Here is a 27,271-nt window from a genome sequence, read left to right as displayed (position 1 = left end):
AGAGGCCTGCCTATTACCAGCACTGTAACAGGAAAGTACTGTGTGAGCAGAAGAAGGAGATAAATGTTCTTCCCCAAAACAACTTAACTGCTCCTGCAAGATTGCCCTCTCAAGACTGTTCCTCTCTAGTTAAACTGTTATTTAGTGGTGGATTAGATAACATTTTATTCTGTTCATCTTTGATTTTAAAACAGTTGCCTCAGCTCTTCTAAACGATTTGGTTTTATTTAAAGTAATTCTGACCTTCGGCTCTTTGGAAAAAAATCTGTTCTCAGAAACAAAGGAACACTTATGATCTCATGGTTAAAAACAAAGACATTCAAAGACACCTAATGACGGGCACTAGCTTCAAAAGGGAAAGATCATCTTCCTCTGCCCACACCAGGCAGGACACCAGTCATGACTGGATCAAGGAGGCAGCACTCACCCAGGCAGTGGGAAGGGGACGGCCAAAGCTCAGAGTCTGGCTGCCTTCCTTCCACTTCACTTTGCCGCTTGATCACCAGCTCACAAGCCTCATCCAACTTCTTGTTTCCTACCCTGAGCCATGCTCCATGGTCAACCATTCACCTCCTACATGAGAGCCTTTTAAAATGCCTTTTGATGACAGAAATTCATGACACTCATTGAATTTCTCATTTCTACCAGGGCAGTATACTGTCAAGGGCCTCCATCAAGACAGATAAGGAGGACCTCCTCAGCAGCAATCCAAACAACCTGTTCTTAATTAAATCCGTGGTTTTACATGGTTGTCTGACAATATCTCGTAACATAGTTCCCAACAGCTTATTTTCCTCACAACCAATATGTGATACCTCAGTAGTTCTAACTGGAACATATTCGTATTACAGTACTGTAGCACTCTACTACGCATCTGAACACATTTAACTTCTGTGCAGCCAACTTGTTCCAGTCCTGTTTGCTTCCAAGCTACAGAGAGAGAAAAGCAGCGCTGAACACACTTTAAAGAACAGGAGGAGGTAGAAAGGGTGTCTAGCAGACTCCACCAAACAGCTGCTACTTACACCACCACAAGCCACAATAAACCATTACAAGCTTCACTAGAAGACCAGAAGCCACAATTATACCTCATCACAGAAAGACAAGTGGAGAGTTCAACAGCATAATCTAGTATCACACGTTTATGGAAACCTGCTACAATAAAGATTCTGTGTATGTAAGCAGGACACACTACTTGGGCAAAAGAATTGTTATTCTTTGAGGTAGGGAAGAGCAACTCTTCCATTTTACAAGTATAAAAGGAAAGCACAGAGAAGCAAAGGGGAAAATCATTTTGTTTAACTTGACTCATCTAAAAGACAGGCATTTAGCCTAAGCTGAATGCCAAGAGCCCTCCTCAGCTCCTCTGTCCATGCAGAAAGTGATTCATCCCACCTGTTTCAGAATTGTTCTCCAGTGACTTAAATTTAACCAGCTCAAATGACATACCCTTCCCTTTCAGCCAACTAAACAGAGTAGGTTGTATCTTGCCCAGTTGACTAGCAAAGAACTGAACTCTGGTCTCTTTAAGTCTTAGGTACTGAGATATAAGGTTACAGTGTACACTAAAACATTATCACAAGAATTTGGATGCAGAACACTCCTTATTCTATCCAGCAAGGCAGTAAATATGAGTTTACCACTGCACAAGATTGGGTAGGTTACCTAGGACTTCTCACAGAGTACGAGCAGGCACACAGTCAAACACCAGCTGTAGCATGTGTGCTAGAAATCTGAATTCTCTCTAGCAATTGTTTGTGTAACATAGCAGGCATTTTTAACCTGTGTGGTTATGCCTGCTATGACATTCCAGATACTTCCAAAAAGTAAATAACAATTTTTAAAACAGAAGCATACCCAGGAAACAGCTGTTCAAGACCCCTATACAAAGAGAAGAAATACAGATCCCTCTTTAAATCCTCATTTATAATTGAAATGTCAGTCATCACCAACCAGTCACTGGAACAGCTGATGTGATGCAAATACCTAGACAATAGCCTCCCCTTGCTTAAAATTTACACCAGCCCATACTACTCTTGCTTAAAGCTAACTGAACAAGTGCACACACACACACACACAAAAAAAATAATACAAAAAAAAAATCACAGTTTAGCATGGCTGCTCTTACGGCTGACCATTTATGTCTGTGAATTGAGACAATTCCTCAACTGTGGATGAGCTCTGGATTTCTTTATTTGTATCTTTTCAAAAATTCCTTATAAACACACAGTTCCCAAGTTGTTAGTTTCACTCATTTTAATCACAAGAATCCTAATCACTTTTACTGTACATGTTCTACAGAATTTTGCCATATCACAATTATCCCTTGGAGAGAAAAAAATTAAAACAAACAAAACCAAAAAAACCACTCCATTCCTGACCTTCAGAGGTTACTTCCACATTCCTTTGCCAGGACCTGATCCTGAGAGACACTGCAGAACTCCCCCAGCTTGGCTTGGCATTTCCTTCTCTTCAACAGGAGGTGCAGACACACAGGGCTTGAGACAGGGGTCTAATTGTTATATTTAGTTCTACAATTCTCTGATCTCCTAGTCTAAAAACCTCACATCCCCCAAATCCTCATTTTTAATTGCAAGTTGTGCAATGGTTTATTTGTGCATTCATCATACATGTGAAAAAGCCTCTGCCAAAACAGTATTTCCAAAAAAAGCAGTTGGGTTAACTGAGGCGGACTGCAAGATCTTTTAGAAATGAGGCTCAGTAAGTACCTAACACTAGTGCAGTGTAAAGCCATTCATTCAAAACTCAGTAGAGAGATTTCCATTACTGACTGAAATAAAAGATCCAACAGCTGGGAAAGGGGGAGGGAGGAAATGCATTTGAATGTTTTAATCTGCTTTTTTCTTCTTGACACCATGAAGTCCACTAGTTACAGCTTGCAAGAGCTATTCTGCCACGTTCCCATTTGATACCTGGCTTTATTGTCTACACTATTTAGTAAAACTGTCCTGCAACGGTCCTGGTCTATTCAGCTTACTGTCTACCACACCTCTCAACATAGCATTTTACACAGGAAAACACAGTATGACAACAGTAACAGGCAGTTATGCCCTATCTGGAAAAAACTTTCCCCCCTGCTCCCCTCTGACCAGCAACAAAACATGAAAAAACAGCATAAATAGCTTGATCTTTCAAGTATGTTTAGCATAAGAAATAACAAAGGAGCTTCTGGGATAAGGAGGGGATTCAAAGTTATTTCTATTTTATTCTTCAAAGCATCTACAGGGTGTTGCTTCTCTCTATTTCTCCCTCCCTCCTTTTTTTAATATTACCAAGAGATCAATTTTTTTGTTCTTTTTTTTGTTTTGTTTTTTTAAGCACAGGTGGGAGACAGCCCACAAAAGTCAAGTGTGGCTTTGATATCAGGTCACTATTCCTCAGACATAGAATTATCCACACCACCACCAATTTCTTCAGCATTTTTCCTCCATGCTACATCCTGTGAATTGTAAATCTGGGTGCAACACCCTGATGAAACATTCAGAAATTGCAATTAAGCAGGTGAAGGAAAACAATAAGGGAATTGTTCCTCATAGAAAGAAACATTACTATTACATTAACTTTTTAAGGGGTCGATAGATTCTCCTACAGAGGAAAATAAGCCAAGTGAAGTGGCTTCTCCACTATGCTACACTGAAAAGATAAAACTGTCACAGAGCCCAGGGATTTTGGTTTAATCAGTCATGTAGCTAAGCAGAAAAATTCCAACAGCACATGAGCTCCTAAAGTTTGTAGTAAATGACAACTTTCCAAATGTATTTTTAAACCCTAGTGACATTTTAAATGGTAACTGGTTAACTTTTAGAGAAAGAATTATGCTACACATTCTTGCATGTAAGGGAAAAGTCTCCAGACTGAGTAAAACTTTAATCCTGTCCGGTACTAGACAAGTCATAACTAAACAATTTATTCTTACAAGATTATGAAGAAGATTCCAGGACAGTCAGTTTATCCAATATGCACACAGACAATTGAGAAGTGCAAAGAAAATAAACACTTCAGCATTCATGAACATTCAATATGGCCCTTCTCCATTCTCACTCTATGGCAAAGGGCATCCTGGACATGTAAATATTGTCTTTTCTTTCTGTTGAACTACACAAATCAAGTGGGCAGTCTCTATCTTAGACCTCCTGTATTTCAGAAATCAATCCCAAAACCAAGCTCAACCTAGAGTTAGAAAACCTCCAGTTTTTCCAACAAAAATTTTAGTACCTTGTATCCACTGCTTAGCTAAAAAAAAGCAATAGCTGCTTCTTTAGAAGCTGCAGAATTGCTTTCAAGCTAATTTCTTGGCAATGATACCACTTTCTCAGTCTGATCAGTTAAGACTGGATAAATACTCATGGATGGTTCCCAAATGCTAAAACACCTTCTTAAAGTCTGCCTCAAATCCTTCCAACTCAGTCATACCAGATGCTAAGGACACCAGCGACTGTTTTCAGGGTATTTGCTTGCAATGATCTGACCCAGCCCCCACCAGACTTTTTTTTTTTTTTTGTCCTTACCAAGGATACTTTAGCATTAACCTAACAAGAACAGCTGCACTTGTATCTTTTCAAGGTTATTTTAAAAACTAGCAGATCTGTAATACCATAAATATTTTTCTTCTCATTGCATACTGTGTATTTATTAAAATCTGTCAAAAGCTTGTGTTGCCTTGCAATATGTTTTTCCCTACTTACTAGCAATAAATCTGCATGGAGTTTCACTTCAAGGAAGAGTTTTATTTCTCAGTTGCAGGTGATATTCTCGGGAGTCAGAGACTGAAACAATTCCTTTCCAGTTGGTTTTCCCTTCAAAAACAAATATATTGCAAAATATTCTGCTTGCTATGATGTGCAAATACATCACATAGATCTTATAAAAACGGTTAGCATTTTGAAAACAGAGGAGAAGCCTAAATAGAGTAAAAGAAAATTCTTTATGTATAGATTCATATTTACTCACCCAAGTTGATGGGGTATGTCTCCCTTGAACTCCCCAGGATGCCATAGCTTATCAGTACAATATAAGGACACTAAATTGCCCTGCAATGGGGCAACACTTGCCCAGGAGAGCTGGAGGCACAAACCAGGAAACACTGAACTACACTGAAATCACTTTCATGAGCAGAGCACAGAGCTAATGTTAGAACAGTATTATTTAGAAAAGAGTTGGTTTGCCAAGCTCAAGTGAAACCACATTTTTGCTTGATGTGTGTTTTTCCTGCTGCAGAGTCAGTGGAGTCTTTCCAAAAGAATTTGCCTCCTTTTGAAAACAGACTGCTGCTGAAAGGTCCCAAGTCTGGTCCCAACAAGTTATGACTCGAGGACTAAAGCATTTATCCCCTTGCTACTAGACAATCCCCCTCACTCCAATCAAATAATTATCTTTCAGATCTGGTGAAAAAGCCATTGATTTGATTTGGTTTGGTTGGGGGGGGGGGGGAGCAGAAAGCAGCTCAACACGAACATGCCTAAGACTTACATGATGGCCACAGTAAACTGACAACCCCATTTGATATTTGGTGCTGCTGGCTAGGGGATTTTATGCATCTCCATATAAGTATTTAAAGCTATTAAATAATCATACTTATGTACTCAGTTATCAATATACTGCTCAGAGCTTATATTCAGGCATTTTTACTACCATTAAATCCAAAGAAATGAGTACCACAGTAGACAGGGTTGTCAATATAACTTGAGGAAACAGATTTTCCTTCTGGTTTTCTGTTATCAGAAACATCCATTATAAAATGTTTGTGTGACAGGTCCCAACTTTCTACCTTTTCACCCACAAACACAACAGCTACAGTGTAGTGTAATTCACCATAATTCACTGTTAACAGCATCCTCACATACCCTGATATAATGTTACATGGCCAGAGGCACAAAAAAAGGTTCTATTTTCACAGGAAAAGTTTAGATTTGTTTGCAGTCATTCCCAGAACAACAACAAAAGGCAGAAAGAATAGAAAAAAAAAGCAGCAGAAGTCCTAGTAAAGTGTTGTTTTCAGATAGCAAGGCTAAGGTAGCAGAATGATGCACTGTTCTCAACAAGTATCAACAGCCACACATGCTCGTATTCTCACGCACGAGCATGTACTCCTTCCACAAATGTTTGAGAAACAGGAGTTTACTGAAAAAAGCTTTGACAGAAATAACAGTGAGGTTCGCCCATAGGAGTTTTCGCAGGAGGCGAACATCAGTATTTACACCAGGAATGCTCACAGGACCAGCAAGTTTGGGTATGGAAACAATGTTCAAACAATTATCCAATAAGCCACAGTGAAGCATCTGAATAGTGGGTTCTGCACCTATGTCTGAGACTTCCAAGGAAGAGAAGTATTAAATACACCTGGAAAACAAACACCATAGCATTACTTGTAAACACAACACCAGCTGGAAGAAGTAAGGATACAAACTTATCCAATCATTTATTCACTGCAGATTAGTCCTCCAGTTCCAGTTAGCGCTCCCACAACTTTCAGGGGTTTTGCAGCACTAAAAGGCAAGTTTGATCCCACACCTTGGAAACAAAGTGTTCCAGTAGATCCAGCGTTACTGGAAAGAAAGAGCTTGCACCTCACAGCTGCACTTACAGCACTGAAAAAGTATCCCTTAGTAAGAGATACTGGTGCTTTTGCTACCAACCTGGTACTGATTACATGGGTGCTAAGAGGCAGGGTCCTTAGCTACACTTATCCTGGAATCCAGCATCTCTTCTCTATGGAGATATAGCATGGAAAGAATTATCCCACATTTTCCACACTGCGTATGGGACCAAAAGTGTACAAGTCAGGAAGAGAATCTGGTTTCTGGTGCCCGGCATGGTCGGCTTGGTTTGCAGCATTCTGGTTTCCTAGGCTTGCACTATCTGCCACATGCGAGGTCTACCTTACACCCTATTTCACCAGCCATAGGACTTGGGACAGACACACAACTAGCCAGGTAAGAATGAAGGAAAGCCATGCTACATGAACTAGTTAGCTATGGAAGAGCCAAGTAGATCAGGATTGAGAATGGATAAAACTCAAGAGTTTGGAGAATGGGAGGGCTCCATTCCCTGGACTTGTTTACTAAAAACGGTCGAGAAACATTTAGCTTTTAGCCTGATCAACTTCTCAAAAGCCACTTGAGCTCCATCGGTTTCTTTTCAGCTTCATGCCTTTCCTCCACACAGAAGGTAGCCTGGGAGAAGACCAGGGCTCACAGCTGCAGTTTGTCAAATACAGAAAACAAGAGAGATTCACTCAAGTCTGAGCAATTCCTCTGGCCTTGATCTCCCTTTCCTTGGCCCTTCTTTAAAATATTCTCCAGATAACCTCCCACATATTTCTTTGCTCTTCTCTGGGGGAAGAGTCAGTTCTTCCACTGTTAGATATTCTAACTGTAAAACTGCTGTCTCAGGGTCACTGCTGGTGTTAGAGACAACAGCATGAGAAGCCCTGAGGCTACCTCTCTTGACCCAAGAAGTGAATCTTACAAAAAAGAGACAGTGAAAGAAGCTTAAAGTCCCACATCAGATCCTTTTTTTAAAAACAAACAAATAAATAACTATAGGTGAAGACTTGAGCTAAAAATCTACCATAACTATATTTTCCAAGAAGAAGAATCAGCACCAAAAACTCTATATGCAGAAGAATATATTCTTGTCAAAGACCTAGCAATTAACCCCTTTTTCCTCCCTTTAGAGTAAAAGCTGGTGTCCTGGACTAGCACAAAGTATGCCTGGACTGCTTCTGCAGTTAGAACGCTGATCTAAGGATAAATAAAAGGACTCTCTATATTATAACAAAAATGAGTCAGAATGTGTTTAATAAAAAACAGAAGGACAACCCAGTGCTTACACAAGATAAAGTTTAGGAAGGAAACACAAAGCCTTGATTTGTTTGTTGTTCTCAAACAATGATAAAGCTTAGAATAAACCAAAAACATTTTTTTCTGGATGTCTAAATATGGGTACCTTAAAATCAAATCTTCAGAAATCCTGAACCCTTGTAACTCATGTCAGAAAAGCAGGCCTTTTAGTTTTATGCACTACGTGTGTTCTCATTAGGGACTGCATACAAGTTACTGTACATTAGTATAGAAGTACATACAATAGCATACATATCACATATTTTTATATACTAGGGCCAAACAGAAAATGAATGTTCATACTATCAAACCTCTAAGCACATTTTCAAACACATAAGGTACTCTTTTTGTTTTTAATGTAAGTCCAGAAATATTAGATATTTCATTTTTGCAGGACTCCACTGCCTAGAAGATGGGACAGAAAGAATCTACCAGCCTTCTAAGTAGTCCGGACTGAATGGTACTTCAGTGGGAGGTAGAAATACATAGCATTTGAATTAAAAAAATTAATAATCCTTCCAGCTTCTCAGTGGAGCTTCTTGGGTTCAGCCACGGTGAAAGAGATTTTGCAGCACTTGACAAGCAGAAAGCATGTGTTTAATAATGAATAAATGAAATAGAACTACAAGAACTCAAACACAGAAGGTAAACCAGGCTACAGTATTTCACAGCAAGTGTCAACAGAAGAGTGTGCTCAGACTGAAACAAATGAGCATTCCAAAACCTAGAGATATTCTTGTTGTCTGGGGAAACCACACATTTAGCAGCTGAACATCATCTCGATGCAAGAGGCAACATGCTGGGTTCAAAAGATTTGATTTCATTGCCTCTTGTTTCTGGTACTCTACTGACCTTAAAATAAGAATATAAGAGTAGAAGGTAATAATCTTTTTTTGGGGGGGAAATATATATATATATATATATATATATATATATATATATATATATGGAGGTATGTATACACTAGGTAACATGTAATACACGGGCTCTGTAAGTCACAGTCCAATCTAAAGCACTGGTATGTATAACATTACATTCATTGGTATACATTCATGGGAGGGATCATTATTAAATACACATAAAAGTTAAATGCTAATTTTACGCATGAACTCTGCCTACAGGAGGTGAAAAAACATCAATATTCCTATTACAGATGCTTGAAGCAATGTTAGCACACAGTGGTAACACATATAATAATAACTGCAAACTATTAGGAATTTTTACCTCCATGTAATGCTAAAACAAGCTCAGGACAGATTTTCCATTACATGGAAATTAAAAAATAATAATAATAACATTTAGAAATGGAAGATTTTCCTATACTAGGAACATAACGTTACTGCTGGAGGCTTCTGTAACCCAGATACTAAATTTCCTCATGTCGATGCATTCAAAATGCTCTAAGCATTAACCTAATGCCCAGTTCACCTGGCCTGGCTCCATCTTGCACCAACAGATCCACTAATCCTCAGGCTGTGCAAGAAACTCCAAATAGAGCCATCCATTCTGCTTCTCACCCTGCAACTGTGGGACCCAAAAGCCACCTGGGAGTGCTCTGTACTTGAAGCAAGAGATTAGAGTTGAACTAACAAACCAGAATCAGGTCTTGGTCACATCTAAGTAAATGCAGTTCAACATAACTGAGCTGATGAGTTATTCAGAAACTGTAGAAGTGTAACGGATCAGAGTTGAGTGGATTTCCACCACCACCACCCCCAAGTTTAAATGACAGCAGGACAAATTCCACATGACCACACATTGTTGGGTTTGTTCTCTTAGACGACGCAATCAGATTATCCAAAGGTCAATTATGAAAACCCCTCAGTTCCTCAAGGCAGGGCCAAGTCTCTCCTAATATTTAAAGTTGTTTATCCAACTTGTTCAGTGTCCTTCAAGACACTAGGTAGTAAAACTGCACTGTACCAAACAATTCAGGTGGCTTCCCAAAGACGTATCAAGATCTTACATGTTTGACGGATTTTTCTCAGCATATTATTTTAATTCTTAATTCAGAGAACAGGACCTCAAGGCTAACGTACAACTTGAAACACAGCTTGGGTGGGGAGGTCCTTGCACTCTATCAGGTCTCCCATATATTTTAACAATTTTCTGTCAATTTGCCAAATTTACCACAATGGTATTCCTATAGAAATAAAACCCATGCAGCTCAGTGATACTACAACAGTTTTTCTTTCAAAGGTAACTGCAATGGCATAAATAAACAAATATGAAAATAACACCTTTATCAAAGGATCTCTAATTACATCACAGAGAACTAAAGCCCTGTGAGATTTGAACAGTATTTAGAACAGTCCCTTTGCCTGATCCATGAAAAATATATTTTAAGAGAACACAAAAATGCAAAGCACAACTGAGACTGCTTGCTTAACTCCTGCCAGGCTTCTCATTGAAAGTCTGTTGTCTGTGCCAGTTCTTCTTCTTTATGCTCCAGGAAAAGCCAATATTATCACTTCAGAAACAGTAACATAGGGAGGTGCAGAAAGTTATTTCTCTTCTTTTTGCCAGTTCTGTCAGGTTGTATATCCCCTTTTGCATAAGCTTAGTTTTTTTTTTTTTTAAAAGTACTGTTAATAAAACAAAAATAATTAGCAGATGATTATTTGGCAAATCATTTCTGATGCTGGCTCCTCACAGACTGTGCATAATGAAATGGCTGGTCAGAGAAAGTAGTCCCCTCTGATAAGACTCCCTTACACTTTTACTGTTTTTTCAGTGCACTGAAGAATTAAACTAGTGAATCTTTTGTTCTCATCAAGCTCTGAAATCAAGCAGCACCATGCAAATTCATGTATCTGGCACGAAAGAGATCTAGAATTATAGAAGGAATTGTGCAAGCAGGGACACCTCCTCCACCAGCACAGCCCAGTCTACTCCAGCTCCTCCTCTGGGCGCTGGCACATGAACAAGTTGAGGTGAGGAAAGGTCAGGCTGTGAAGCTGCAATGCTTTGGCTACTCAACAGTAAAGCTTTCTGTATGCTGTATCTTGAGATATAAACATGCTAGCGTTCCTTCTTTCGTTAAGATCTAAGCTAACCTGATGCTCTATTGCATTTACACAGAGCAAGGGATCATTAGCACCAGGTAGCTCTGGTTCCCAAGCGAGCAGCACCTGGGAAGGCAGAGAGGATGAGGTCCCTAACACCATGTGTCAAGCAGAATTCACTGACCCCTTTCCGAGCAAACTTAATGCTGCTCCGGGGTGAAGGAAGAGCAGCACCGTACAAATCACATACTAGGGAGCAGTGGAAGATGGGAACACTTACAGAAACAAAAGGGTAGGCTGAGTAGCTGACTTGCCAATGTTTCTTTAAACAACACAGATGTCCTTAAGGGCAGTCTTCATTTCAAACAATTGTCTTCAATATTATCTTTAAGGTGACAGTAAATAGAACCCCCAAAAAAGAGAAAAAAAAATTCCAAAATAAACAGCTGAAGAGTTATAAAAATATAAAACAGGAAAGTAGAAGAATAATCTACATTGGGTGTACTTGTTAACCACTCAGGCTGAACCAAGACCTACTAAAATTGCATTAAGTCTACATTTGTGATAAATTAACACCATACAAAAACCTTCAGGATTTTAATTTCACACAATTTCACGCACATATAAACAACAGGAGATCAATCTAATAGTGTTACAGGAAAGATTTTAAAGGATAACATTACATGGTAAATATCACAGGAAGCTAACTCATCCTTAGGCTTTGTATTTTGGGTTAAATGTTTTCAAAACATTTGCAGTGAAAAAATATACTTCAAAGGCTTACAATAAGCATTTACTGGGTTTAATAAATCCTAGCCTTTTGACAAAGAACACAGTTTAACAACGAGAGGGGAAAAAAGGCAAGGTATTTTTAGAGCTAGCTTTAATTCTGCAACCACCCAAAATCTTTCTAATTTGAATATGCAAATTTTAAGAGTTGAGACCAGTACATCTTACTGTTTGCAATGGCATTCATAAGAGGCAAAAAAATAGCAACTATTTACTGCTGAAACAAAACACATGTCCCTGTTAAATGAGGCGCTTCTGAAGACTTTTCTTGGCATTTAGCTAAAGATTAAACACACTCCCTCCTCCAAATAATCAGCTTTTCAATCTTCAGTAGAGGCACCTACACAGAAGTCTAAGAACACTCAGCACTCACCTTCTCTAGCAGTTTGCCTACACTGTGCAGCTAAGCAAGGAAATGGTAGAAAAGTGGCTGGGAACTCCTTGTGAGGGAAGTAGTATAGATCACACCTGATAAGCTCACAGGTCAACTCATTTGCAGAATCAATTATGTTAGAAAACGGCTACCCAAAGCAAAAAGTAAACCATAAAAATTGGGCAACCCAGCACAGTAGTCACAGAGCAAGCAATTATTAAGCTTTTTTCAATATTTTAGACTGCTCTGGCACAATCCACATCAGCTAATTATATGTAAATTGCCATGTTATATTTTAGTTCTTTAATTTTTCTTGTTGTTTTCCTTTTTCAACCCAACTACCCAGAGGGTTGGGGATAACGATGCCAGAGATGACTGTCCATATCATACCATCTTCCTTCCCTCCAGGACAACCATAACGAGTGCAGCACTCTCTTGAGATGCTAGCAATATTTAATTATCAAAGAAAGCTGCTTTGGCAGAGGTGGAAAGAACCCAAAGCCATACTAACAGTCCCATAATCGCCAGCATGAACCAAACTGTTTCCATGACATAAATAACATAGACCTAGAGTGAATTTCAATGAAAATCAGAGAACAAGGAAGCAGAGCACTAGCTACCTGGCTAGCTGAATCAGGTACAGTTGTAAATAGAGCAAAGAATAAATTGATGGCAGCCGTTTTTATATTTTATGCAGTTCTGCCCATTACCACCATATTTTCAGAGATACTGATATTTTTGTATTACCTGTGTAAGGGAAGGAAACAGAATTGGAGAAGTACACTATACACTGTGGGAAAACAGGGATACTAGTATAAGAGAAGGGGTAGACCAAAAATAAAAAAATAAACAAAATAAACAAAAAAACACAAGCCTTGACAGTAGTCTGCACACAGAAAAGTTTCCAGGGACTTGCTGAAACAGAGAAGATGTAACGACAGCAAAGAGGGAGACAGAAGGGTGGGAAAGGGAGCATAAAGATACCAATAGCGTATGCAACAAGCATGATCTTTCAGCACAGCATATACTGATGCTTCACAAAATAATGTGGGCGTTCCAGCCATTTGGGAGGAGAGAACAGAAAGCTAAAAGCCTGAACACAGTGCATTTCTGACACTTGCAAGGTGGAGATATGAACAGTGACATAGCCAAAGAAAATTGTTCATTATATTTTAAAAACATTTTTATATTCCAAGTATTAAAAAAAAATTGTATATTTTAAATTTGGAATAAGGATAGACCTACCAAGATGGTAGAAGTCATCACTGTTCAATGCATCAGTATCTACAAGCTTATCATTTCCTTAGATATTTACTGGCAACATCATAAACACCAAAAGATGAGATCTTCAGTTTAAGCTAGCCTCACTAAAAATCCAAACATCTATACTAACCTACCTTCATCCCTCCAAAGCTCCTCTAAATCTGCATCAATGTAGAAGCTCAAATCCACAGCTTTAAGATGCTATCATTCTCAAGCACCAGGCTCAAGCGTTTGTTAAGAGGTGAGCCTTTGAAAGGTTTCCCCCTTATCAATAGTTTTGTGTGAATAGTTTTGGTCTTGCTAATGGCCTTGAAGGCAGAGAGAGAGAAAAGCCTTTTCATTCACAGGTCAGCCCTGAACAAACACAGCAGTGCCCCGTCTCCCAATTCATATCAGGGTCAACAACCATTCAACTTCCTTAATCAGCTCTGAGTAGAAACTGCTCTGTAGCAACTGTATTACCACCTTGTTTTCCTCCTAGGCTCCAAGAACAGGTAGGTTTGGATAACTTAGTTCAAATCCTCAACATTTCATGAAGTCCCCCAAAAAGCAGTAGTTTGTCAAGATTTTAGGTACAAGGGCAGCATGCTGTTTTGTAAGAGAACTGAGGATGTGTTTAGAGAGAAAGAGAGAGGCATGTGCCTGAAATGCTTGTTACATAAAGACATGCTAGAGGCATGCTCCTTTGGCACGCTCCTTTTAAGCATTTAGGAGCATGAAATGGAAATGGCTTGCTCTGAGTGACCTCAGCTTCCTAAGCAGTGGCTATTAAAGTGCTTCCATAAGTCTTAAACACACTGCCGTCTACCTTGCAGAGAGCTAACCACCACTTTAATTGCAGAAAGGGGAAAAAAATTAATCTAGTTATTGACCTGTCTAAAAGCACAGACACAAACATAACCACTGCTTGAAAAAGTGATGAAGAATAGGAACTGCTAAGGGACTCTACTGCTTTCATTTTCCATCCCCTCCTCCATCCCCATGCACACCGTTTTTAAGCCCATCCACTTGTCACACAGGCCTTCTACTACATGCAGGGATACAAGTGTCATTTATTAGCCAAGGGAACATGCTGCAGAATGCCCAGCACCCCAGAGTCAGGCCCACATTTCTCTCCTCCCCGGCCCCATCTTTTTTTTTTTTTTTTTTTTTAAATAAGGGTCACTTTGCAAGGAAGATCCAGAAACATAACCCTTCCAGTTAGGAGCCTGTTCTTAGTTTTAACCTGCAGGCACCTTTGCACCAGTTAGACAGGCTTTTGTACTCTTAATTTGTATTCTTTCTCACAGGCAAATGACTCGGGATTCATTTGCAAGACACTCTGAAGAGTGGCAGCAATATAACAACCAGTAAGTGCTGTTCAGCTGGGTTGGGGGGAAGGAAGCGTTGTCCTCTTTGCTAGAACTCCTGTCCTTCCATCACTCTTCCAAAAGGCTCTGACCTGACTCTTACAGCACTATCACAAGCCCTCCACTTAGGGGAGTTGCTGCATCTCCCTCTCCATCTTGCACTACTTCTCTCACGTTCACCACCAGCAATATGACGCGTTCTCCTGACCTTTCACCAGCCAACAGCCATATGCTTCAGTTTGTTAACACTAAAAAAAAAATCACAACCTGCAGATACAAGGACCTTACTCTGTTATCCTGTCTCCCAGAAGCTGAGCAGTTCTTCACTCACCAAGCAGGCCAATTTTGTCAAGTTTCTTACAGGAGTATTGGGTTATCAAACTCTGGCTCATAAAATTAAATTTTCATAACAACAGTCTGTCATCTTAAATGTTCAAATTAAGGAACCTATCGTTAAAAAAAAAAGATACCACTCATGAGCTACTACAGAGTGGATGTTCTGGAAATAGAGAGAGATTAAACAGGAACAAGGGCAGAAATCAGCTTGGGGACTTTGGTAGCAATATGAAGAATATTTAGCAGCAATTATATTTAAAGAATAATTTTACATCCTGGGCCTGTAATTACTCTACACAGAATTAAATTGCCACCACCATGAGAAAAAATGAAGCAGAATTGCAGGTGATCCAAAGTAAATATCTTAATAATCAGTCAAATCAGTGGCCTTCCCCAATTTAACCAAAACAGTGGTTGAAGAGAGGGGCTCAGAGCAACAAAAAGCATTTTTCACAGTATGCTGCACTAACTTTTCAATTAGCAGATCCTGTGGCCTAGTTCAAACTTATTGTCCTCCACATCACTTTCAGTAAAGTGAACCACACTTCATGTGTGAGAAGTCCCTTTTCTTATATTAAGTATTTTCTCAAGCAGTGAGAAGAAAAAACAAAACAAAAAAAGGGACAAGGTTTTTGCATTTATATTGGTCCATCAAATAAAAATATATTGTTTCCTTCTAAGCCTCCTTTCTTTGGGGGGAAAAAAAAGCCATCAGTGGAGAAGAATGAGATACAAGAATTTGACCTTAATACTCATTTTTTATTTTTTGTTGCCAAATTTCGGGAAATTATATGGTAATATTCTCTCTTCTGCCGCTTTTATACACAGATTTCAATGCAAATCCTTGCTTAGGAAGGTTCCATTTCATAAAAAGTAGTGGCAGAGAATCAGGTACTCTAAAACAGAAGTACATTAGCAAACCACTTTGGTACATTACACATGCAGTAAAAGAAGTGGAAAGAGTGTGAAAGTTTAAAAGTCAGACTGGTTTATTGGGTTATGAAAAATTGATAGAGGGAAAGATCCCATGAACCATTTAGAGCCATAGTGGACTCCTGCTTCCAGCCCCTCCTTTTTTCCTGACAGCTATTCCAACTGTAAAGAGAAATCCAGAAGCTGTGAAGGCTGAGAAAGCGCTTACATTTCCTCTTCCCAGACAACAGATAAGGATATATGCATGCAGTTGGGTGTTCACATGAAAAGTATGTAAGAGAGAACAAAAGCAGGCACTTTCAGGGCACAAAAAGGCTAGTTACCTTTTCCTACATATATCAGGTGCCCGGAACTAAAGAAAGAGTGCAGGCAAGCTGCCCTTCTGAGGTAATCATGATACCATTCTCTCCAAGTGCACAAAAAATACACTATATTCTCAAAATGCGCAAGAAGCTTTCTACATTTGAACCAAGTGTCAAAGAAAACACACAGCTCTGCGCAGGGCTGCACTCAAAAGGACACAGAAGTGCCAAGACTGCAGAAAATCTACATTTTGCCTAGGTAGCCAGAGAAAAAGGACTGTTTCAGTTTGGTCAAAGGCCAATTTAATTAAGAGAGTAGATTAGATCATACCATTAATGCAAACAAACCTGAGGGTAAGGAGCCGACTGCCCAAGCACAACCTCACAGAGAGTATTGTTATTATTATTCTAAATAGCTACACAAGTGTCAACCCTGATTTAAACACAAGACATAAGGTTCTATCCATAAGGGATGTTTGGAGTGAGGGATAGGGTGGAAATAAAGAAGAGGAGGAGAAGGAGGAAAACTGGAAGTGGGGATTGGAAGCAGAAACTGAAGAAAGAAATGCAATTCCCAACCCCATCAATCCAAAGTAAAGAGAAACCTTCCTCTCAACTTACTCAATTCCATTGACTGGCCAATTTCTCTTCTTAAAAGTGGAAACATTTCAACAAAGATGATTTTAATATTTGCATGCACGACCGCAGTATCAAAACATTAAGACTATAAATTTTCCCAAAGGTTAAAAAGTAACATTATAAATTAGTGTATAATATAAATGTAGATTTCAATAGAACTTGCACATAAATGAGTATTTTTTAAACAGTTTCTGTTTTGCAGCTATATGTCATTTGACAATATACATCTGCATAATGGGATTAATAAATTCTCTTTCCAGCAGTGCTCTTATTATTTCAGTTTTCTGTAGCAATCTTAATGGCCATAGTTCAATTGTTGTCTTATAGGTGCTTTGTAAATGTATTAAAATACATTTTCCCATATAAGTATTTTTGATTACCTCCTTTTATTTAGACTTCCTGACATGAGGGGTGTACCAACACCTACTTCCTTTCATCTTCATAAACACACACTTAAGATATATGTCATAACACTCAATGTTCTGTGCACAGAAGAGGAAACACCATTATTCTAAAAAATGTCCATATTTAACATCATTATCACACACCAGCTGTCATGATATAATGTGAGAAATTGCACACAGCTAATGTAAAAGTAACCTTGGATAACCCAGTGAGCTTCATGCTCTTAGTGATTTAATACATAAGTGAATATTTTTAAGGCAACACACTTGCACTTAGGTAGATACAGAAGTTCATCTCTATTCAAATGGAATATCATCGATAGATCAAGACAAAAGATGAGCACTGGAAAACAAATGCCAAAGCTTTTCATCCCAAAATAGTTAAGGTAGTGCAAAATGTTACTGTCTCCACATGGAGATTGCTATCCTTATAGCTGAACAGGCAGAGCAGCTTGTACAAGCTTTTCTCAGCTGCTTTGCTAAAGGCAGCCAGGTTGTTTAAGCAGTGTTCAGCAGCCAAACGGACAGCACACAGAATGACCAAGTTATTTTCTCCTTTAAAAGTAAATACAGATAGATTTTTAACAGAATGCCACTCAATAAATTAGTCTTTAGAAGTAGACTGTGAAGTCTCAGACCATACACACAGACCAGATATAAACCTATTTGACAGGAGCCAACTAAAAATTTTGTTTTAAACATCAATAGCAAGATTAAGTCTCAAAGAAAGTGACAAAGTGACTTCCAGTAAACCCATGCTGGGGCATACAGTACATTTCAAGGAGAGGTACCTGCCAAGTAGCACTGTGATATTTTACCACAAGGAGAATGTAAATAACCTTGGGGCAGCAGCATAACACAAATTCCTCAATGGAATTTCCTAATAAAGTGCTCTTGGTTACTACATCACACTATTCTGACCTGAAGGTTAGGAAAACATAAAAATAAGTAAATAAAACGCACCACCACCAACAGACCAACCATATATATAGACAGCCTAGTCATCTGCAGGAAGTATGATATGCCAATATTTCCTCATCTTTAACATCTAAAATAATTTTACTTTGGAAAGGAAAACTAATCTCAAAGGAAACTGGATAAGGAGTGTTCCCTTTTAGGAAAGAAACAAAAAGTAATAGGGAACCTGGAATTTTAGCCTGCCATGAACCGCTCCTGAAAACATTGGTATTTTAAAGAACTGGTCAGACGTGTTCAGTATGCAGCCTTTATCTTCTCTGTGATTGCAACTAGTTGAAATAAATTTGATAGGAAGAAACTGTATTAGGAAATATTGAGCAAAACACTATGCAAACACCTTATGGGTTTTTTTGGAGGGGAAAAAAAAAGAAAAAAGCACCACCATGAACACTGAAACTAAAAAAGCCCGATTTCCTATGGGGGTTTGTCTGTGGATGATAATCACTGAGGTCTGTGGGTTAAGAAACAACACAAAACACAAACCTTTCCCAGACACAGGGCATTCTGCCATTACCCCTTATGGTCCCAAAAGGTGGGGCCCTCAGGGGAGGGAGTAGATGTAAACTTTCTCCTTTTTCTGACTGGCTTTTTCATAAAACCAACAGTAGCATCATTACAACTGAGACTCTACATGCCCAGCAAAACCAGTTGCAAAGTACAGAAGTTATCAGTGAGAGGGAACACAACAGCCACTCAGGCATGATATCATAAGCCTTATTCCCATAGGAAACCAGGCTCAAAAAAACAAAACAAACAAACAACCCCCCCACACACACAAAGCAATCACCAATCTGATTACAAAATGGTCAAGTTCTTATTTACTTTAAGACAGTAAGACTACTATTGTGAGAACTGCGGAGAATGCAAAAAAAGGCGGGATTCGCTCTTTGGCTAGCACTCTTCTGCCTCTGGCAAAGGGCACAGGGAGACAGCTACAGCTGCTCACTGCAGGGCTCCCTTGCGGTTGGGCTACCTGTGCCCAAGGGCAGCTCTGAAATGACAAAGGTGCGCAACTGGGTGCCAACTACTGGGAAAGACCTGGGGGAAGCCAACGGGGGCTCCCCACTTCACTCCAGAGCTGCAGTTAAGCACACACCCTGGGCCTTGGTCCTGGCCCGAGCCCCGCTGCAGCTACGCCTGCGCCTGGCCATGTCCCTGGATGATGCTGACCCACTGACTCGCCTTCCTGGCTTGACCTCGGACCTGCCTCCGTGCTCCGGACCTACCTGGCAACCGCTGCAGGGTGGCTGTCCTGGTACCGTCCCTGATCTGCTCTCCAGTCCTGGGGTGACGAGACACAACCCAGTGTATCAGCTGCAGATAAGACACGCTTGCCATGTTTACTGGCTTATATCATTATGACTAATTGAAAAACTAAGTAACTGCAAATTGAGATTACTGAAGCAGCAAGCTTATGCAGAGTAAAAAAATACCTGGCTTATATCATAACTTCAAGTCACAATTTTGAAACCCTGGCACCCAAAGCTGAGCTCCTAAACCCACTTTAAGGCAAACATGGACTTGATTCACCAACTGCACTACGTTAATGTAAGGGCCTGATTTCAAGCAACACCATGTTTTTTGTACTTTTTTCTTCGTTCTCAAATTCTAATTTCCATCTTAATTATCAGAGGAATTTGCTATAGTGCAATGACTTAAGTAGATAGTTGTACTCATACTCCAATACACCAGAAGTCAAGTGTTTTTATAGCTACCTGCAAACTGCAGTAATTTTTAAATAATCTCCCTTTCTGAAAGTGTTACTGATTTTTCTGGATTTTTCCTAGGAAGGAAGGATAAGAGGGCATTTAATTAAAGCACAGACTTGGGAGCCAGGGTTGTGTGCCAAGCTCTGTGATCGACTTCCTCTAAAACCTTGAGTACATTCCATCAAAGCTCGGGGTTTAGCTAGACTGAAAACAACTGGCATTTTCCACTATAAGGGCTGGACCCACTGCACATTACCTAATTTTCTTGTAAACATCCAACTATTAATAAAATTAAAAACAAAACAATCTCAAAACAATTCATTATTATACATGCACTCAAGAGACCATGTTCAAAAGAACATTAACATTTCAAAACTAAGCTCTCTGGAGTCAAGGAGCGCTGGCATGGAGGTTGCCCATGCAATCACATTTAAGTCCTCTGGTGCATTCACTTAAGGATATAGTCTTTAATTACCGAATTGCTTTTGCCGCCAACACTTCATTCAGCATACAAGGCATAACAATTCAAGACTCGGTTTTACCCTCACTGGCCAGTATGTGGCCATATTCATTATTTATTGACTGCTATTAAAACCATGCTTGCAGTACAAAAAAAATCTTAATTTCCTTGGGGGCTTTCCTGTGGTGTTTATCATTAAGCGCACACATATTTCTCAAGCAAGGTCATTTATTTTCAGCAACACTCTTTTGAGGAGAGAAGGGTCTACCTCTTCTATGTCACAGATAAGAAACACAACTGTACAAACAAGAGTGTGTCAAGACAATAAACCTCCACTAATCTGGGGTATATCCAACTTAAGGCGTTGCTGGTATCATTTCTTCAGAGCGCTCTCCATTTCAGAGAGCTCTGTATCCTCAAAAGGAAACACAGCCCCCACTGGTCTCAGCCACAGCACTTAGCACTTCTGCAAAGAAACCATATAAAATAAAAGACACACACATGCAATTAGAGAAATTTTGTGAAAAAAAGGGCATTCATGGTTTGTACAGCTTCACATAAGGACTCTGTGGCAGAAGTAAAGATGAGATTCAACCCTGGCAGTCAACAGTCAGTTTCCCTAAGCATGAAAACACTCTCTTTCTTGCAATATAAATCCTCTGTGTGTTTGCATGAAAGAACAGATGGTTCTACCAGACAACACCCCCTTCAGCAATTCACCCCCAGAAAGATTCACCCCATACATTAAAGACAATATGCACAAGAACTGCTCACTAACATGTGAGCCTCTTAAAGAGGGTCCCTCCCTTTCAATACCTTTCCAATTATAAAAGGTTAAACTCCTCACCTAAGAGCTCAGGAGATCAGACTTTAAATGAGACATGAATGATCTGAGTCATCATATTTAGGCATTTTACTACTGAGTAGTACATCTCTCAGAAACTTCACTGAGGATTCAAAGCTTGACATTCTTTTGGTCCCACCAGCTCTGAAGAGTATTACAGTATTTCCACAATATATTTCACTATCGATAACAATAATGATTTTGTAGAAGTCAAAAAGTCAATCAAGTGTTACTGCTTCGGTGAAACTGTCAGCCTCCCCTGTAAACAAGGCTTTCAAATAAATAGCGATGATCAATCACCATTCATATAGTCAGCCTATTTCCAGTACAGAATCAGAAACAGCAGACTCAGGAGCTATATATAAAAAGGGTAGATATTACGCAGAAAATATTTCAAATGCCTTAAGTAGCTGTTCTCACTAAAAAGTAGACTACTATTGACAGTCTTACTGCACTGGGATAAGCTACATGCACTTTATGAAGATAAGTCTTAACTGATGAATAAGCTGAAGGGTTTTTTAAAGACAAAATAGAATAGCTACATGGGGAGGGCACATAAAATCTGTAACTACAGTCTTGGCAATGAAACCTTCAAACATGCAATAGCATTTTTTTGAAACAAAGCAGCAAATTTCAAACATCTCGCAAAATATTACAGCAGCACTATCGTAATTTGTATTTGTTAGCCTAGTTCTCCCAATACAAGGGCATCGAAACAAAGAAGAAAATGAAGTTCCATCTCTTTTTGCACATCCAAATATTCAAGATCATACACATGCATACCAGCTCATTACTGCATCTTTTTTCTTATCAAAAGAGGCCAGCAAAATTACTCTTGAGAAAACAGGAAAGCATACTTCAGTGAGATTAATTTGACACTTTCCTCCACTACAGTTTTAGAAATGACAATGGAGGATCCCACACAGCAAGCATTCCTTTTAAATGCAGATGCACGACTTAACACAGAATACTAAAAAGTACAAATAGTCATTTGAGTTTAAAAAGCACAATAGCACTACTGTTATTCTGCACTGCATAACAGCCTCAGAAGATTCTCAACAGATATATAGTTCTACATGCTTGATTTTGCATTTCTTGTCCACTCAAAATTCCTACTGATGTGAATGGGAAACCTAAACAGCAAAGCCAGCAAACTGTTTTAGAACACATTCTAATAATAATTTCTTAGCACCAATCTACAACACTATATCCCACCCTGAACATAATCCTGTGATGCACGTGTGTACATGTGCATGCTTGTACACACACAGAGACTTGCTGTGCAAGCCAGCAAGAAAGCAGTAACATTTGTAGTTTATAGTACATACACAGTACAAAGAATTTTTCAAGGGGAGAATTAATGTCTTATGAAAAAATACTGGCTACTCCTCCATAAATTTAATCAGAGTCAATATATCATACTTACCAAGATTTTGTTATCCACTTTATCTCCCTTGGTTTCTAGCTTTACTTTCTTCTTGACTGAAATTTTGATTTTCCTCCCAATAACATCCTTGACACTTTCTGAAATAAAAGAAAATACCTTCAAATACTTTCATCATCAACACGAGAGGGGAAACAAGACACCACTGTCAAGCTTTCAAGAAGACTCAGAGCTATGTTGTCCAACTGCTGCACTCATGAAAGTCTCATGAATGCACATCAGTACTAAACACACTATAAAACAAATATAACTTTATAAAGTATGTCATCTACAAAATAATTTAAGCCTATTATGATGAGATTATAGATTTTATATGCCAATATTCTAAACCTAACTTGATATTTCTTTCCAGTGCTAGTTACATATCAAAAACATTCCTAAGACAAGCCTCAGCATTGCTCAGCTCTACTCTGGGAAAACATAACAATTCCCCATTCATCATTCTAAAACACAGCGAGCAAAGTTTGCTGTTATTTGAACCTGAAAAGCCTGTTAAAGTCAATTAACTACTTGTATTGCAAAAATGCTAGCCTTTTATTGTTAATATCAGGGAGGCCAAATGGGTCAGATAATGGAAAGCCAAGTGCTCGTACATTTAAGCTGCAATGCAAACCAATCAGACTTCCAGGTATCAACACCTGACAGCTGTACAGTGAAGGCTGTGAGAGCCAGTATTGGTCCCAGTCCAAGTCCAAGTCCTAATGATTACATAGCCACCTCACGGGACCAACCCCAAAATCACATTAATTGACATAATATTTCATACATATATATGTGCGCACGCACACACACATATACACACACAGCACTCTCTGCCAAGTACTGAATGAACATATTGACTAACCAGCCTCTCCCCTAAAGGTCTGAACCTGGCCAGGAGGGAATGCATGCGCATGGAACTGTGTCAGAAATCTTATACAATTACTAGCACTGATGTAATTGCTAGACAAACACAGGAGTTCGGCTAGAAGAGCCAATCTCGCACCTTCCACAAGTTTCATTCCCAAACCCCTTAGAAAAAGGAAGAGAAATCTTTCAAACACATGAACATCCTTCCAGCACTACAACTGGAATCTCCAGAAGGCAAGTCTCCACCTCCCCCCCCACACACACTGCATGCTTATACAGACATAAGTTTAAAGACTAAAATTCAGGATAATAAGGTCTTCCTAAGGCTTTTACAATATTTCTGCGGCTTTTCTGAACAATTTTCATTTGACAGTCAGAATAACTGACTGAATCAAATAACACATCATTTATGAACTCTGCCTGGAAGGCAGAAGGGCGTGAAAGGCAAAAATAAACCTGGTCAGAGTGACTCTCTGCCAGAAAGAGCTATTTCTGCAAAATCTGAATGTTTTCCCTTGGAATTTTGATTTGCCAATGAGGAAAGAAAAGCTCCTGGGTAGCAGTGGCTTGCCCAGGGAAGCTGCCCCAAGTCACAGGCAGCCCTGTGGCAGGCTGCCAGAGTGCCGGGCTCCCAGGGCAACTGCTTGGGAAGGAGCCAGGTAAGCAAAGCAGAAGGGGAAAGTCCAGCCCAATCCTCCCAATACAAGCCGGGTTTTGAGACTTCCTCTCTTAAAAATAATGCCTGTTTCTGGTATTTCTGTCCCTGTTTGGGAATTTAAAGGACTTTAAAGTTTACCACACATTCTTTTTCATAAAGGAAAGCCCTATCTCATCGCAGAAAAAAAAGGCATTGTGCTACTATCCCTACTACTTTACCTCCACCCCCAGCCTTTGCCTTTTGGTTTCTTCTCTCTAACAAGCAGCTCAAGGTACTGCATCTAGCAGGGGACTTCCTCCTGAAGCACCTGGAGTGCGGGAGAGCAGCCTCCTGTCGTCTCCACTGGCTCTCCCACAGCTCCTAAAGAGCAGCAGTGCAAATGACTGCAGCTTTTCAGCCTCACCACTGTTACTTCAAAAAGTGATAGGGAGAGAAAAGGCCTGGGAGCTAAGACTCAGGGAAGCATAAGGCTGTGTCTGCCAGAAAGGGCTAGAAACATTTCTTCAAAAAGTTAAGATTTGAATTTCACAGATTTTTCCTAAATAACAGAGAAAAATTCCTTGATATTGTTGGCAAGCGGACTTTTGAAGTAGTTTTTCAAATTAAGGGATGGAAACATAAGCTTAAGGCTCATATTTTCAAGTGCTCATTAATTTTTAATGCCTCAGACTAAGAGTGCCTACCTTCAGACACTGACAACTCAGAAGAACAGATCCAGATTACTAGATTTTTTTTTAAATTATGACCTAAGCGACCTGACAAAGGTCACACAGGAAGTGAGTAACAGAACAAAAACTGCAGTTCAAACACTCCTATTCCTAGTCTAATCTCTGTGTCTAATCACCAAGTTTTATGGCACATCCTTTCATACTGTTCTCAGAACACAGGGTTATTCCAAAAAGTCTACTTTAAAAGTTCGTTTTTGAAATACTAACACGCTAATACTAACTAACATGCAGACACCAAAATACTGCTATAAATCAAATCATCCACGTGAACAGATCCACATGCCCCTGAAGATCCCTGACAAAGCAAGGCAGGTGACGGTGCGGTGGCAGAACTGGGGCTAATTCTTAAAACTGTGTAAAGCCATAGAGGATATAATCCCCTAGGATGCTAAGCTTTGCTCCTTCTCTTAATGCGCCACACCCCACCTATCACATATCAGCATAAGTGCTCATCATGAATCTGCACTGATCATGCATTAGCATCTCAATACTTAAGCATATCTAGGCATTTTAAAAAAAGGAAGAGTTCCCGGTTTTGATTACACCTACTTCTACTATACACTCAGCTTCTCACCTTTTAGTAGTCAATCTATAGGCTAAAGCTAGTAATTCCATGTTTTGTTCATTAAAAGGACTGCAAACTAGAGCTACTTAGTTCATACAGAAAAAAAGTCTGTGACAACAGCAGCTTTTCATCCAGATTGTTACAAAGATTTTCTAAATGTTAAAACAGGTTCCCACCAATAGCACAGGCTGAAGAAATCCAAAGAAAAGCCACAGTGTACGTGAACTAAGTCAGGTCTCCAAGACCTGTGTTTGATGCAACATGTATGGTGTTGCCTGACAAATCCCTGCTCCCATCTGTCATTAAAGCAATTCTCCAAGTAAATCATTCCAATGTAAATGAGATGCTGAGATTTTTCTTCAACAGGCAAAACTGCAACTAAAACCAAAAGGAAGTTTGGCCTGAATAAGGTACCCAGGGCTAGGCCTAAATCATTAGCCCCCTATCCCCAGATGACACTGGTTACCAACGTACTTCGTGAATTATCTATTTATTAAAAGCTCCCAAATAGTGACAACAGCAGTTCCAGTGTCCTCACCAGCAGCTATGACTCCTTAAGTCTGTACTAAAGGATATGGGGGGGTTGTTTGCACACAACCGCATAACTTTAATGAAAATACCCTCTCTCGTTCACATGCATGCACAAGGAAAAAGCTACAAACGAGTTTTAAAAAATCCGAAGCCCAGAAAAATCCAAAGCTACAGCTCCGTGAAACACCATCCCTCGGCTCGCACCGGGCCTGCCACCACCGAGTGACAGCGTGCGTGCTGCCCTACCCAAGGGGCGCAGGAGGCAACAGGCGAGCCCGCAGCTTCACCGGGCATTTCCCTGCCTTCGCCCGCCCAGGAGGGTCGCCCCATCCCAGCCCCTTCCCCAGCCCCGCACCGGGGCCGCGGCCCCGCTCGGGCTCCCCGGCCCCGCAACGCCTCGCGCTGCTGCCTCCCTCCCCCCGCAGCGGCGGGGCCAACGGCCAACCGCCCCCCGCCTGCCCCTCCGAGCCCCCCCCCGGCTCCACAGCCTCCCCTGCCCCTCCGAGCCCCCCCCCGGCCCCACAGCCTCCCCCCGCGGCCCCCCTCCGAGCCCCACCGCCCGCTCCCCGCCGCACGGCGGCCGTTAAACTCGCCCCCACCCCCCCGGCCCCGGCCGTTACCTATCAGCTCCTTGGGGACGTCGGAGCTCTCCTCGGCCATGGTGGCGCTGCCTGGCGGCGGGGGGTGCCCGGCCGTGGGGCTGCTTCAGCGGCGCGCCGTCCCTCCGCAAAGCGAGGCGAGCATGAAACCAGCGCGGTGGGGGAGGCGGGCTGCGGGCGGGCGGGCGTGTGCCTGGGGGCGCAGCGAGGGGGCCTCGGTCCCGGCGTCTCCCTCTCCCTCTCCGCCGCGCTACGTGCCTCCCCCGGCCGCCGGCGCGGCGGCGAGGAGGGGCATCTCCGAGCGGAGGAATCGCCCGCAAGCAGCCGCTGGCGGCGGCCCCCCGCGCCGGCTGCCTCCTTCCTCCCCCGCGGCGCAACCGCCGCCGCCTGCCCCTGCGCGGCCCCCCCGGCCCCGGCAGCGGCACCCGCACCCGGCCCCGGCAAGGCTCGGCGCCCTCGCCCCCAGCCCGCCCGGCCCGGCCTCCTCACCTCGCGAGAGCCGCCGGGAGCCCCGCACCCGCCCGCCGCCGGCGCCGCAGCGCCCACCGAGCACCCCGCGGCAGAGGCGGCGGCAGCCGCGAGCATCGCCCTCACGGAGCCATGTCGCCCGCGCCGCGCCGCCCGCCCCCCGCCGCCGAGAAGGAGGGAGGG

General features: G+C 41.1%; 1 protein-coding gene across 4 annotated transcripts in view; it reads right to left on the bottom strand.

Annotated features, from left to right (window-relative positions):
- Positions 1-26,784, bottom strand: part of CARMIL1 (capping protein regulator and myosin 1 linker 1) — a 203,408-nt gene extending 176,624 nt beyond the window's left edge. Inside the window, exons 1-2 of one of the 4 annotated variants that reach the window (XM_067290920.1) lie at positions 26,642-26,784; positions 22,673-22,770 (exon numbers count right to left, since the gene is read on the bottom strand). In XM_067290920.1, the coding sequence (XP_067147021.1) occupies positions 22,673-22,770; positions 26,642-26,681 (138 nt within the window). In that variant the 5' untranslated portion in view covers positions 26,682-26,784. The remainder of the gene's footprint in view (positions 1-22,672; positions 22,771-26,641) is intronic. The other 3 variants (XM_067290921.1, XM_067290918.1, XM_067290919.1) reach the window with 3 other exon arrangements.
- Positions 26,785-27,271: the final 487 nt, after the last annotated feature.

This window comes from Apteryx mantelli, chromosome 2, assembly GCF_036417845.1.
Source record: "Apteryx mantelli isolate bAptMan1 chromosome 2, bAptMan1.hap1, whole genome shotgun sequence".
NCBI classification, from domain to species: domain Eukaryota; kingdom Metazoa; phylum Chordata; class Aves; order Apterygiformes; family Apterygidae; genus Apteryx; species Apteryx mantelli.
The sequence above is the reverse complement of the archived record's forward strand: the minus strand, read 5'-3'. Positions and strand labels throughout refer to the sequence as shown.